This window comes from Artemia sp. Qi Xiang Cuo, chromosome 14 (assembly GCF_049724085.1).
Source record: "Artemia sp. Qi Xiang Cuo chromosome 14, ASM4972408v1, whole genome shotgun sequence".
In the NCBI taxonomy this organism is placed as follows: domain Eukaryota; kingdom Metazoa; phylum Arthropoda; class Branchiopoda; order Anostraca; family Artemiidae; genus Artemia; species Artemia sp. Qi Xiang Cuo.
Genome location: NC_142807.1, coordinates 55,588,651 through 55,602,924, shown reverse-complemented (window position 1 = coordinate 55,602,924; position 14,274 = coordinate 55,588,651). Strand labels below are relative to the sequence as shown.

The 14,274-nt window shown below is 37.8% G+C and overlaps 2 protein-coding genes across 4 annotated transcripts in view; one reads left to right on the top strand and one right to left on the bottom strand.

Annotated features, from left to right (window-relative positions):
* Window positions 1-281: 281 nt before the first annotated feature.
* LOC148944652 (splicing factor YJU2) overlaps window positions 282-14,274 on the top strand; it is a 46,121-nt gene continuing 32,128 nt past the window's right edge. The window contains exon 1 of one of the 3 annotated variants that reach the window (XM_089100728.1): window positions 282-400. The gene's annotated coding sequence lies outside the window, so the exon portion shown is untranslated. The remainder of the gene's footprint in view (window positions 401-14,274) is intronic. The other 2 variants (XM_089100729.1, XM_089100730.1) reach the window with 2 other exon arrangements.
* Window positions 9,198-9,722, bottom strand: LOC148944653 (uncharacterized). Its single transcript, XM_089099982.1, has one exon. It carries the CDS (start codon window positions 9,720-9,722, stop codon window positions 9,198-9,200), a length of 525 nt encoding a protein of 174 aa, XP_088956108.1.

The following is a 14,274-nucleotide window of genomic DNA, read 5'->3' as shown; positions in this document are numbered from 1 at the left end:
AGGGTTTTTAGATAAGAAATATTTATAATGGGGTACACCGATACATGTCATTAATTTTGTCATTCACTGAGTTGCCTATAACGTAACATTTGTCACTTGGTAAATTTACCGGATAAGTGTTTGCTGTTATCTTTTCGAATTACACTCAGGGAACTTAGTATTAACCAAATAAGTCGGAGAAGGGATATTCGAACCCACTATTTGTAATACCAACTCAAATGCAGCTCAGCTGCGCTACAGACTTTCTCTACAAAAATGCTGTATTTTCTTTTTCTGTAGATCTTTTCTTCAATTTCATCGTTTGTGTATATTTAAAAGCTTAAAACGCTCGATTTCTATTGAAGAACTTATTTAACGATTTCGTAGGGTACTTGTTTGATTGGATTTCTTTTTGAAATTGGTGAGTTTTTAATAATTTTTTTGGCCTAGTCCTGGCCTGCTAGATTCCTTTTCCTGCCTCCAGTCATTGGAACCAGGTATGCTTGCCCTAGTCAACTTTTTCACTTTGAACAACTTTGTATTTTCAGGGATACCACCAGATGGCTAATTTGACAGTGTATATATATACAAATCTTTAAATTAGCCAACCGGCCAGCCAGTATTTTAAGCATAGGAGTCCAGCTGGACATAAGGAAACATATTAAGAAGACAATTCTTACTCCATAATATGGAGAATAATCCTAGTTAACACATTTTGCAGGGGGGGGGGAGCCTTTATCTTAAAATTTTTCCAGTTTTTCTAAGAAATTCATGAATTTCTTAGAACCTATAGGGGACATCCACCATATGGCTAATATGGGAGTAAAGTTCAGTTGTGATGCAAATGGATGCAATATTTAGATTGAGGATGCAATTCTAGGTATATATTTGCACATTAGGGGGTGGGGGTATATATTCTGTGAATATATAGGTTCTAAGAAATTCATGAATTTTTTTTAGTAAAACTGGAAAAACAAGGAAAGAAGTGAAGATAAAGGCTCTCCCCCTTTAAAATGTGTTAACTGGGATTATTTCGCATATTATGGAGTAAGAATTGTTTTCTTAATAATGTTTCCTTATGTCCAGCTGGACTCCTAGGCTTAAAATACTGGTTGTCCAGTTGGCTAATTTAAAGATTTGTATATATAAACACTGTCAAATTAGCCATCTCGTGGTATCCCATACCCCCACCCCCCGAATGTGCAAATATATACCTAGAATTGCATCCTCAATCTAAATATAACATCAATTTGCATCGCAAATGAACTTTACTCCCATATTTGCCATGTGGTGAATGTCTGTATTTTCACTATACATTCTTTTGAAAAACCTACACAAGTTTTAATTTTTATTCATTTTCTCTCTCCACAACTGATCTAATAGTTCACTGATCTTTATGCTGTCAATTCTAAACTAGGTCTAGGCTTGTTTGGCACTGTTGAAACTGAAGAGGAGATTTTCCCCCTAAGACAAGGTTTAGATAGCTTGGATATAATAAGGTAATATATTGTTTATCACTTGAGTCCTATTATTCAATAGTTCAAAATGCCAATGTAGATGCAACAACTCTCAGCACAAAACAACTCTTTTTAATTTTTAAAGATAAACAAATTGAAGCTGTAAGTTAAGACAAGGACCTAGGCTAGGAATGGTAAAATTCTACTTTAGCTGCTTTTAGTTATCTTGGAAAGTGGTTAGGTTAGGAAAATGAAAGGTATAAATTTAGAATTGGTCCTCCTGATAAAGAGACATGTTAAGAAAACAATTCTTACTTTAAAATATGTATAGTGGTCCTGGTTAGCGTATTGACCAAGGGGAGAGTTTTTGTACTCAAGTCTTTCCTCTTTTTTCCTTCTTTTTCCAACTTAAAAGAACAAAAATTCAATTTTGTCCACCCTAGGAATGCATTGCATAAATCTTTTGAAATTGCCACTATAAATTACCAAATAAATTGTTGTATAGATAGTGTTCATCCCAGTCATTGTTAATTCTTTTTTTTTTTTTAATGAGCAGTGGCAAAAATACCAATTATTAATACAACCTAACTTCAATTCAAAATCAATGGATTTGGCCAGGAACTTGTTTGTTGAACTTGGCTGGGATGAACACTATCTATAAAAACAATTTATAGAACAAATTTATAGCAGTAATTTCAAAGATTTACACATTGTGTTTCTAGGGTGGATAAAACTGAAATTTTTTCTTGTAAGTTGGAAAAAAGAGGAAGGACTTGATGATAAAGGTTCTCCCATTGGATAGTATATTAACTAGGATCATTATACATATTTTAAAGTAAGAATTGTTTTCTTAACATGTCTCCTTATCAGGAGTACCAATTCTAAATTTTTACCCTTCTCCCTTCCTCCTGAAATTTGTCTACATAAAAGGTCTATAGCCTACCTATTGAAATTATGACAAAACAACATTTTAACTTAATTTTTGCTTATCAGTTTCTTTTTCTCTGGCTTTAGTTCTGATAATGCAATTCCTGTTAGGCATATTTGAGTTGAATTTTAAGCCATATTATTGTTTTTTTTTTAATTTGGGAAATGTATTTGCTTATCTTTAAAACCTTATAAATTAGGATTAAGAAAAGTTGTGAAGCTGAAAACAATTTTGTTATACTTCATTTAAGCAGAAGATCTATTTTGCAAGATTTCACTAACACAGATTTTTAAAGGTCATCAAAGCTCTGGACCCTCTAGAGAGAGAAGGATTGGAGATAAGTACTTCAAAATACCTTCCCAGGACATACTTTGGCCCTTAGACCTGTAGCATTATCTATTATTTTTGCTTGCTTTTGCTTATTATGTGCTTATTGTGCTTATTTTATTATAGGTGCTTGAGTGTATATTAAACTATTGAATCAAAGAATTCTACATGGTGTTAGAAGTCATAGATATAAGTCAACCATCAATCAACTGGAATACTGATGATCTTGCTTCTGAATGGACCAAGTTTGAGAGTCATATAACACTGATGTGCAAAGGTGCCCTTGCTGAAAAGTCAGAGAAAGTACTATGTGCCTACCTTCTCATATGGGTTGGTAATCAAGGGCGAGAGATATTCAGCACATTTGAGCTCACAGAAGCAGATAAAGACAAATTCAAGGTGTATTTGAAAAAGTTCAGAGAGTATGCAGCCCCAAAGAAAAACCAAGTGTTCTCACACTACATTTTCCAAAAGTGAGACCAAAGAGACACTGAAAATGTTGAGAAATACATAACAGAACTAAAAATTCTAGTCAAACCATTTGGATATACTGATGAAAGTGAGATGTTGAGAGACAAAATAGTATGTGGATTGACAAATACTAGACTGCATGAGAAACTCCTGGGAATTGGTGACAGTCTCACACTTACCCAAGCTGTCACAATTTGTTGTGCACATGAATCAACCCAAGCGCAACTCAAAACATTTGAACAGAAAGAAATCGAGCAAGAAGTGGATGCCATTTCAAAAAGAAAATACTATCTGCCTCATAAAGAAGCAGAGTGCTACTTCTGTGGCGACACATACTCTCTCCAACACATATGCCCTGCTAAAGGAAAAACATGCTCAAAGTGCAAAAAGAGTAACCACTTTGCCAAAGTGTGCAGAACCAAGGTAGTGAATGCTGTTGGGAATGGTGCAACAGAGAGCCCTAGTTTCACTAGTGAATTGCAAAATCAGGAAGACAACCAAGACAGTAGCTCTGTAGCCCACAGAGTGAAGCAAAAAGAAGAGGTCTAAATAGTACCAACTGAATAGCCTGCCTGCTGTGAATTAGAAGAAGAAGAAGGAAGAAACCAAGTTATTTCTATATGCAATTGGAAAAGACTCCAGCAGTGATGAAGTTTTTGCAGAAATATCTGTCAGTAGAGTGATGAAGATCAAATTTAAGGTTGAAACTGGTGCTCAGGTCAACATACTCCCATTTCAATACTTAATTAAACTGTTAGAAAAGCCAAAGCCACTCAATGACTCACCAGCTGCTGTGGGTCAGCCATACCCTACCTTGGGGTATGCAGCCTGTCATGCAGTTACAAAAATGGACCTATACATTCACATGTATTCTACATAGTCAGATCAAACACCACACCCATAATTGGCCTCAAGACAAGCAAAGGCCTGAACCTGATCAAGCTTGTTCTGAACATTGAACAGTCCCCAGAAGCTGAAAAAGTTAACGTGTTTAAGGGCATAGGGAAAGTTGAAACAGAATGCGAGATACATTTAAAGGACAATGCAACCCCAACTGTACACCCAGCTAGAAAAATACCACTAGCCATGAAAGCAAAGCTTAAAAACGAACTAGATAGGTTGGAATCCCTTGACATCATTGAAAAGGTTATTGAACCAACAGATTGCATAAATGCAATGGTAATGGTTGAGAAAAAGGAAGGAAGTGTCAGATTATGTATTGACCTTATGGACCTGAATAAGGCCATTAAATGCCCACACTACCCTATCCCACCCTTTGAGGATGCTGTTGCCAAGATAGATGGAGCAGTTATTTTCAGTAAGTTAGATGCTTGCTCAGGCTATTGGATACTACCACTCTCTACCTGATCTTTGTACCTAACAATTTTCAGCACAATATCTGGATGCTACAGGTGGAAGAGATATCCTTTTGGCCTTGTGTCAGCACAAGATGAATTCCAGAGGAAAATGGAAGAAGCATTTGAAGGTCTTAAAGGCATCAGAATCCTTGTGGATGACATCTTAGTATATAGAAAATCCCGTAAAGAGCATGACGAAAGGCTTACTGCAGCTCTCAACAGAGCTAAAGAATCAGGAATTTGATTCAACAAAGACAAATGCAAATTTGCAAAAGATCAGGTCAAATACTTTGGACATATCATCAGCAAAGAAGGAATAAAGCCTGATCCTGAAAAAATAAAAGCAATAAAGGATATGCCAAATCCCAAGTCAAAAGAGGAGCTTCAGATATTACTCAGAATGTTGAATTTTCTATTAAAATACATACCTGATCTATCTTCAAAGAACAAGCCATTGAGAGACCTGACAAAAGCCACAGAATTCAAGTGGGAAGATATCCACAAATTATTGATGGAAGAAATAAAAAGGTCTATATCAGACAGCTTATCTTTTTTTGAACATGATTGCAAAACACTGAACCTTAAGGTAGATGCATCAAAACATGGGCTGGGAGCTGAACTATCCTTGAAAGGTAAAATCTTTGGTTTTGCTTCATGGGCGCTAAGCAAGACAAAGCAGAACTATTCACAGATGGAGAAAGAGCTGTATGCCATCGTTTTTGGATGCAAGCACTTCCACCACTACATCTATGGTTGCAAAGTCTTTGTTGCAACTGACCATCGCCCACTACAGACTATCCTGTCACTCCCACTCCATGATGCACCCGCCCCACTCCAGTGAATGATGATACAGATTCAGCCCTACAACTTAGAAGTCCGATACAGCCCTGGAGCAGAAATACCAATACCAGATGCACTATCACATCTTAACTTGCCTGACACAGACACTCAATTACAGAACAACATCAAAGTTTATGTTCATACAGTGATGAAATCCTTACCAGTTGGCAACTCTAAACTTGAGGAAATCCGGCATGAGACACGCCAAGATGCCCAACTAGAAACACTCGCATCCCTTGTACATGATGGCTGGCCGTCAAAATGTCAGTCTTGCCCAATGGAAGTTTTGGCCTTCTGGAATATCAAGCACAAACTGAGCATCCACAACGGTCTGCTATTGAAAGGCCAGCGGATCATCATACCTCACATGCTGATAACTAGCATTCTACACCAACTGCACCATGCTCACATGGGAATAGACAAAACTAAAATGTGTGCAAGAATGATTGTATACTGGCCAAAGATGAATGCTGATATACAGAGGTTTGTCCAGAATTGCGAAATATGTTCAAAGTTTGCTGCCAACAACCAGAAGGAACTGCTAAGAAGCAGCCAGATACCATCAATCCCATGGCAACACCTTGGTATTGACCTATTCGAGTGGAACAGAGCATGCTACATCATAAGTGATTATTATAGCAGGTTTTTTGAAGTTGAAAAATTGCCAAATCAAACTTTGTCCACCATTACAGAAAAATGAAAACCATTTTTTCATGTTTTGGGATTCCCCAGCTCATATCCTCCGACAACGGTCCACAACTTTTCTCCCAGGAATTCAAAGATTTTGCTCAGTCCTGAGAAATCAGCTTGAAAGCATCTAGCCCCATATACCCAAGATCCAATGGGCTTGTAGAAAAGTCTGTCCAAATCTGCAAGAAAATACTCACTAAAGCAAAAGAAGCTGGAGCCAACCCTCGTATTGCTCTTTTGGAATATAGGAATAGCCCAGTTGACAGTTATGCTTCACCAGCCCAGCTTCTAATGAGTTGCCAGCTTCAGTCAATCCTACCATCAACATAACAACAGCTAAAACCCAGAATTGTCTCAACAAAAGATTTCATGCAACACAGGTTGGTTGAACATAATAGGCAGAAATCTTACTATGACAAATCAGCAAAGCAACTCCCGGAACTCCAGACAGGTGACAAAGTTTCATCCAGAAAATGGCAAATAGCTCTGGGACAAGAGCCAAAATCATTTCCCGTCATGAAAATCCTAGATCCTACGTAGTTGAAACCATTGACGGATCTAGGCTGCAAAGAAACAGAACCCATATCTCTCGACGCCATTTCCCTACCCCCACATCACCGGGTACCCCAACAACTCAAAGCAAAAACAATGACACAGCCTATCTGGACACCTCCCATGTAGCAAATCCGCACATTGATTCTTATCCAACAGAAGAAGCCCGCGAAATTAATCCGGAGTCACACAAAGAAGAGGCGCCACTGTCGCCAAACTCATCACCAATCATCAGACCTGCCTCCCTGCAGCATGTGGAACCCTGTGTACATGCGGAAGTTACACCACTCCCTTCTGTATCAGTAAACTTGCCCCGGACCGGCAGTGGCAGAGTGATTAGGCCAATAACACGGCTTGATATATAGACCTTGTTAAGTGTGAAGAAGGGAGATGTAGCATTATCTATTATATTTGCTTGTGCTTGCTTATATATTGCTTGTGTATGCTTTTGCTTATATTGCTTGCTTGTGCTTATTATCTGCTTATTGTGCTTATTTTATTATAGTTGCTTGGGTCTAAATTAAACTATTGAATCAAAGAATTCTACAAGACCCATCACTGAAAGTTTCATTTTCCTAACCTAACCCCTTTCCAATATAGCCAAAAGTAGCTAAAGTAAAATTTTACACAAAACAGATACTAGGGCCTAGGAGAGTGTGCATAGAAGTGCAACAAAACTTATCCCCACCCTGCACTAGTCTATATGCTGTATACATTACATCTACAAACTTTAAAACTGCCCACCTTGACATATTGACAAAAGAGAGGTAAGGTAATAACTATTCAAAAGCTACTAAAATCTAGGGTAGTGAACAGTTATTTACCCCTCCTCTGCTGAGCTGTACTAGAGGCAACAGCAGAAAAACTCCTCCCTGGTCTTGAAGAAGAGAGCTGCAAAACTGTTTACTGGTAGACCTATGCTGCTGTGCAATGGATGTTAAAGGTCCAGAGTAGGGATATTGAGAAGAAAACATGGTGAGAAAACAATTCTTACAAGGGTGAATTGGGGAAAGTCCAACACCTTAACATGTTTTTTTTCTTGTTAAATTGACCCACAAAATTTTTTTTTATGAGTATCTCATATCATCTTCTATTAACCTTTTTTTACAGCAGTTTCCCAGATTCTTATCTGGGAAGATTAGAGCACTTTCTTATTTCCCCATATACTGTGCTTGTAACCCACCACCAGGTCTCAAAGTTGGTGCAGTCTGCTATATTGGACTTACCACAGCTTTGGGGGAAGTGCAACATATCCTACTAGCTTTTTTCTACAATATGCCAAAAATAGTATGACTTCACCATCTTAAAGGGCATCAAGGAATCACTTTAAGTCCATAAGCAAACAATTTGTATGTCAAACTGACTGGCATCAAAAGGCCTGGCCATACTTTTTTCTGCTGCTGTGGGGTAACTCCGACAGTGTCAGACTTACCCAACAGATAAACATTACAAGTATCTTAGCCAAGATGCACCAATTACTAAATGTAAATGATTGCTTATATTTTAAAAAAGAAAAACATATCACACAAATTATGGTTTGACTTCAGATACAAAAAGTGACTCATATATGTTGTAGCTTACGTGTATGGGCATAAAACAAAGATCTACTGACGCTTGCCAGTAACTGCCTTGCACAATACAATAACCTGATGGATTTTGGGTATTTCAAATTATCCGGTTCCCACTAAGTTTACTGGCCCTGCAAAAATGTATTTGTCATCCACAGTATCAATATTGTCTTTCTTAGGCCAATTGAAGAGTAGGTGGCAAGGCTCAAGCAGTGAAGAAACATGAGCTTAACTTTTCCCTTGTCAGGAAAGTCTAGAACCCTTCCTATGTACCAACCTTGTTTGTCATTCCTGGCATTGTATCTAACTGCTTAGTACTCGTTTAGCTTGGAAACAATCTTTTGCTTCCTGGGTGTCTCCTTGCCATCACTGTCACTTTCTTGAATAGTATCTTGAATACTCTGATCATCCTCATCAGAGCCAAGTTCAAGGCTGATGTCTGATTTGCTATCACTCAAATCTCTATTTGCTTTCCTCTTAGGAAGAATTTTTTTCAATTTCACACCCTTCCCATCTGAACTTTTCTTCTTCCCTTTGCCTTTTGCTTTCAGATTCTCTCCCCTCTGAAGCACCTCTAGATGTTCTTTTGATGTTATTACTTCTGCCTCTCTTGCAATTTTCTTCTATTTTTCTATTCCTGAAACTGATGGTAGGTTGGGCTGCTTGACTGAGTCAAGTAGAATCTCTTCAAAAGTTTTTGATTGGTTGCCAAACAACTTCTTTGGACTAAAGGTAAAAGAAAAGGTAACTTTTCTAGTTCAGTGTTGACAGTGGTTGTGACTTTAGATGTGCCTGCCTTTTCCTCTTGTTCCTTTTTCATTTGTGCATAGCGGCTCAACTTGGTAGGTTCAAAATTGGTCTGGTCAATTACGGATGGGTTTACCTTCATTGGAACACTCAGATCAAAGATTCTAGTTGCTTTGAATGACTTTTTGATCAGACTAGGAGTGAGATAGGTATCCCATACCTTTGATAAGAGACGTACAAAATCCTTCTTTGACAGAATGTTGCCAGATTGCTCCCTCTGTCATTTCATGAGACTCTGATCATAAGACATTTTCATTTCCTTGAAAACCACTTTATTGACAGGTTGAAGCATGTGGGATGCATGTAGAGGTAGCTTGACAATTGTCACTTTATTTTCGTTTGCAAGTTTGACAAGAGCAAGAGAAAGATGTGAGCCATGTCCATCTAAGATGAGGAGTGCCTTTCCCTTTGCATGAGGAAGAAATTGGAATTCAAACCAGTTCATAAAGAGATCAGACGTCATCCACCCTTTCTTGGTAGGTGAGTAAGATGCACCAGGGTAAGCTCCATCTACAGGTATCCATGAGGTCCAGGTATTCATTGCAGAGAAGACTATTAGAGGTGGAAGTTTTTCTCTGTTTGCACTGATACAAGCCACAACAGTTGTATTTTCACGTCCATTACCACCTGTTCTACAAGTGGCTGTTGAGCCTTTGGCTCCAGCAACTTTCGTGTTGCGAGGATCCCTGCAGAAAGATGTCTTGTCCAAATTGAAACAGCACTGGGACTTGTCAAGAATATCCATTGCCGTGGCAGTTTCATGCAAAAACCCCTAAAAACCATACATTTATGAAGGGGTTAGATTGCTGCAAAAGTCTTTTGTTTTCTAACCTTTCTGGTTTCTTTAGTGAAATTTTGTTTCAGCACTTGAACCCCACCCACCAGCCATGCCCAGGTTGGTTATCCTTAAATCTTGTTTGAACTTTGTTCTTGATGAGATAGTCTGGGACTTGGTCAAGAATTTCTTGCTTTGCTGAGACCCATGCCCCACTTTTCAAGTATTTGGATACCCTGAGCCATATCCTTTTCTATTTCAACAGGAATTTCTTGGCTCCTCCCTCTACCACAAACTGGTTATTTGACTTGTGTCTTCTTCATAAGATGGCCATGCGAGGTAGTGGCTTGGTATCTGAAAACACTTAAAAAGCCTGTAGCATAGACATTTTCTTAGACGATATCTCTGCTAGAGCGTTTTGTAGCTGAGTTGCATCATATGTTCCTCCAACCCCGCGTTGTGTTTTTCGAACATAATTTCTAGATATCTAGAAAAGACAAAGGAATTATGAATGAATGGATGAATTTATTTGAAGGGGAATTATGAATGAATTGATGAATTTATTCGAAAACCTGTCACAAGCAGGTGTGCAAAAAATTCCAAAACTACCAGTAGCAGAATTCCAAAAACTGTCAACACTTTAGCAGCATAATCAGTGTTTTGACAGCTTTTCTTTGAGCAAAAAGTTTTTCTATAGGTAAAATTTACAGAAAAGTAACAAATGTAACTTAGTATAGCTTGCAGTTAGAAATATCAATAGTTTTCTGAATCATATTTAATCTTATTAAAGTACTGTATCATATTTACTCTAATACTGCTAATGGTTTATAGTATTCAAAGTCTCAAGTATACTATATAGCTTACTGCTGATAGTTTATGGATTGCGTTGTACACTCCAATGATATTGGTATTATAAAAATAATGCATGCCCAACTGCATGCTTAATACTCATTGATCACTATACTACAACCATAAAAAGGTCAGTATGCTTTTACTAGCATAGGAAGAAAGGTCAGTAATTCAATGATCTATGTCTGGTTTTGATGTGTAGTAAATAGTTGAGACATAAACTTTTGAAAGTAGTGAAAAAATTATGTCAAGTCAAGTAAAAGTCATAGTTACTAGGGGTGGATTGTCATCAATGATGAATCACTAGGGGTGGCAACCCTGAAAGAAAGGGGATTTTCGGGGAACCGATTTCGAGAATGTTTATGAGAAGACAGATTTTGGGGGAAATCCCCAAAAATTCGGGGATAAAGGAAGCACTGGTATTTTTAAAAAAAAATCTGCCAACAAATTTTACTAGGCTATGAAAACTGTCAACTAGCATTGCTACTATGCTACCTTACTTTTTGCACAGCGGAGCACAACTTGTGTTTTGACAGTTTTTCTTTGAGCAAAAATTATTTTTATATGTAAAAAGGGTATTTTTAGACAAAATCTGCCAACAAATTTGATACCTGCTAAGAAGCATTTCTACTTTGCTACCCCACTTTTTGCACAGCGGGTCACAAGTAAAGGATAAGACGGAAAAACAATGACAAGGGAGAAAAATAAACGAAAGCAGGCACAGAATTGCAATACATGAATGATCAACACAACACTACATTCCACTAAGTTAGTAGAGCCATCTAAGGATGGTTGCTGGCTTCAACCCTTATTATCTAAAGCTTAGAATCTGTTCTACCATTTAAAATATCGATCTTTGGTAACACGGGGTAAGTCTGACACCCATGCCAAACTTCTCCTGTAGGGGGTAAGTCCAACATGTCGGACTTTCCCCAGATGGGCTTTTTCGGGGGTAAGACCGACACCTCTCTTATCTCTTCAACTAATAACATTAGCTTGTTCTAAAAAATCAGGAAGATGCTCCTGGTCTTCTAGTTTCTATGAAATGAAAAAAATTCTCTATCCCTCTTACTTTATAATCTGCATAAGTTAAAGTAAAGTCAGTTACCTGTGTTCCTAAAAAAACTCCGTCCAAAAAACTTCAAAACCCTCTGAACAGAAGGCATGCTAACTCTGCCGGAAGTTGATGGCACTGTTGCCCACTGTTACTAATATGGAAGAAAATATGAAAACCTCCCACAGATACAATGGACCATTGATAAATTGAAGGTTGGTGTCAGACTTACCCCACTGTTGGACTTTTCCTGATTCACCCTACATGATATGCAGAATAAATATAGCAAACACATTTTGACTGCAGCTTTGACTATCCTTTACTCTCTCTCCCCTATTTCCATATATTTAGCCGATGTGTCTTTCTTGTTTCAACCTATTTACCTATAAATTGAATCAACTATGACAAAATAATAACCGCAAAAACAAGACTGACAATGGATTGGGAATTTATAATTTAGGCTATATATTTGCACATTAGGCAAGGGGGCTAAGGGTAAAGTATAGTGAAGCTGCAGTCAAAATGTGTTGGCTACTAATATTCTGGATATTGTGAAGTATGAATTATTTTCTTAACATGTTTTTTCTCAATAGCCTCTACTCTAGACCTTTACTAAATAGGTTGACAGAAAAGACACTCAGGACAGCCACTATAGACTCATTCAAAGTTTAGGTCAACAAAGATGGGTTCAATGTTGACAGGAAGCTCAATTGGGACTCAAATGTCGACTGAAGTTGTCACACCACCACCAGCGAGAAATCTACAGGAGGTCAACACTATCTTATCTTGCTGGCAATTGCAATTTAACTCTACTACTTAGCTGGGATAAAAGTGAACATATTGCTATCACATATACCTTTTTTTTATGCTTTTTCCAAATATAATAATTGCCTGAGGCAAAAATTCCATTTTGTGTCCTTAAAGGGGCCCTGAAACGTAGCTCATTTTTGTCATCTCACTAAAAGTTATCATCACTAGAGATGGGTTAAAAACATAAGTTAAGATACCTAGTAGTTGGACAGCTCACCACTTCAACAGTCAAATTATGGCAAAGTCTCTATTTAACCATCTACAAAGTAGATTGTTTCACCATGGAATTTTCCCAAATTTTCTTAATATAATCATGATTAGCTTGAATATTTTAATCATAAACTCCACTGCAAATTTCAAACACATATGATCCCCAAGTATTCTGATGGACAATATTAGAGCCTAATCTTGGCCACAGATTTAAAGCTTGAGTTTAATCTTGGGAAATATTGTCAAATCTTGGATGCAGGAATTTAAAGTAAGAACAGCTGATCTAATTAGCGTGCCTCGAACAAAAACTGGAACAGTAACGTTTTCTGTGTGTTTTTTCAACATAAATAATACCAAAGACAAAGATTATTCAATAAATCAGAAAATGAACGATTTTGACATCGTGTTACTACAGGAACATCTTTTGCCGGCTGTAAGTGTCAGCTTACTAAACAGAAGTGACGAACATGTAGTTTATACAACCAGTGCCAGATGTACGAGGGGCAGACCTTTCGGAGGACTTGCATGTCTTGTGAATTATAAACTTTCGTGCTTTTCTCCCCAGTGCATACACTCTTGCAATAATTTTATTGCCCTTTGAATTGCAGATCTAGTAATTATCAATACTTACCTACCTCATGATAAAAAAAGAGTTTTGTCACTTAATAAATTCACAAAAATTGTGTCATTGCTGAAGAATTTCCTTCAGAATATTGAAAGTCATAGCTATAAGTGGATCATAGTGGGAGACCTAAATTGTAATATAAATAGAGAGCCAACTCGGTCTGATCTTGTGCTTCAGTCTTTGCCAGATGGATATCAGATAGTAGCAAAGAGTGTAGATTTTTCGTATATTCATAATAGTGGATGTTTGTCTGATATAGACCACTGTGTTTGCTCGGCTGGTGTGATATACCCGAGTTTCGAGGTTCATGATGAAGCAAGAGATTATGATCACCTCCCCCTACCTATTACCGTCTCAGTTTCGCATTCTTCTTGCCCAAAACAGTGTGAATCTTCTGTACGGGGCACGAAATGGTATGATAAGCATGAATGGAATAAAGCTAACTGGACATCATATATCTGTGCTTTGGCAACTCTGCTCTCATCTGTGACAGTTCCTTACCATTTACTTTGTACCAGTGTCCTCTCGCCTAATGCTCGATCACAACTTAATTCTTACTATTCTCAGTGTTGCCTACCTCAAACAAGCCCAAAGTTAAAAATTGTTTTAAATCGGGCAAAACTATGGCTTCGGATATGGAATGCGTCTGGCCGCCCCACTTCGGGTTATGTATTTAATAATAAAAGAAAAACTAAGTCTGAATTCAAATCTTACCTGCGACGCGCCCGATATAAGGGTAAGGAATTTCCGAAAAGTCCTCGGCAATGGAGTGAAGTGGTGAATTCTAGTAAGCTAAACCCGACAGTTTCGTCCAGTTTAATTCCTGGTGATTCATTGGTTGGTCATTACTCGACAATTTTCAGTACGGTAAATTATGCAGTCCATTCCGGGTTTTGTAGACTACTTGATTCAGTTATTCCGCGTAGAGTACGCCAGAAAGATATTATCCCTATTAGTGCTGAGTCTGTTGTGAA

What these genes read in the sequence shown, in the direction of transcription:
- LOC148944653 (XM_089099982.1), bottom strand. Translation starts at nt 9,722, where the DNA reads ATGGATATTCTTGACAAGTCCCAGTGCTGTTTCAATTTGGACAAGACA.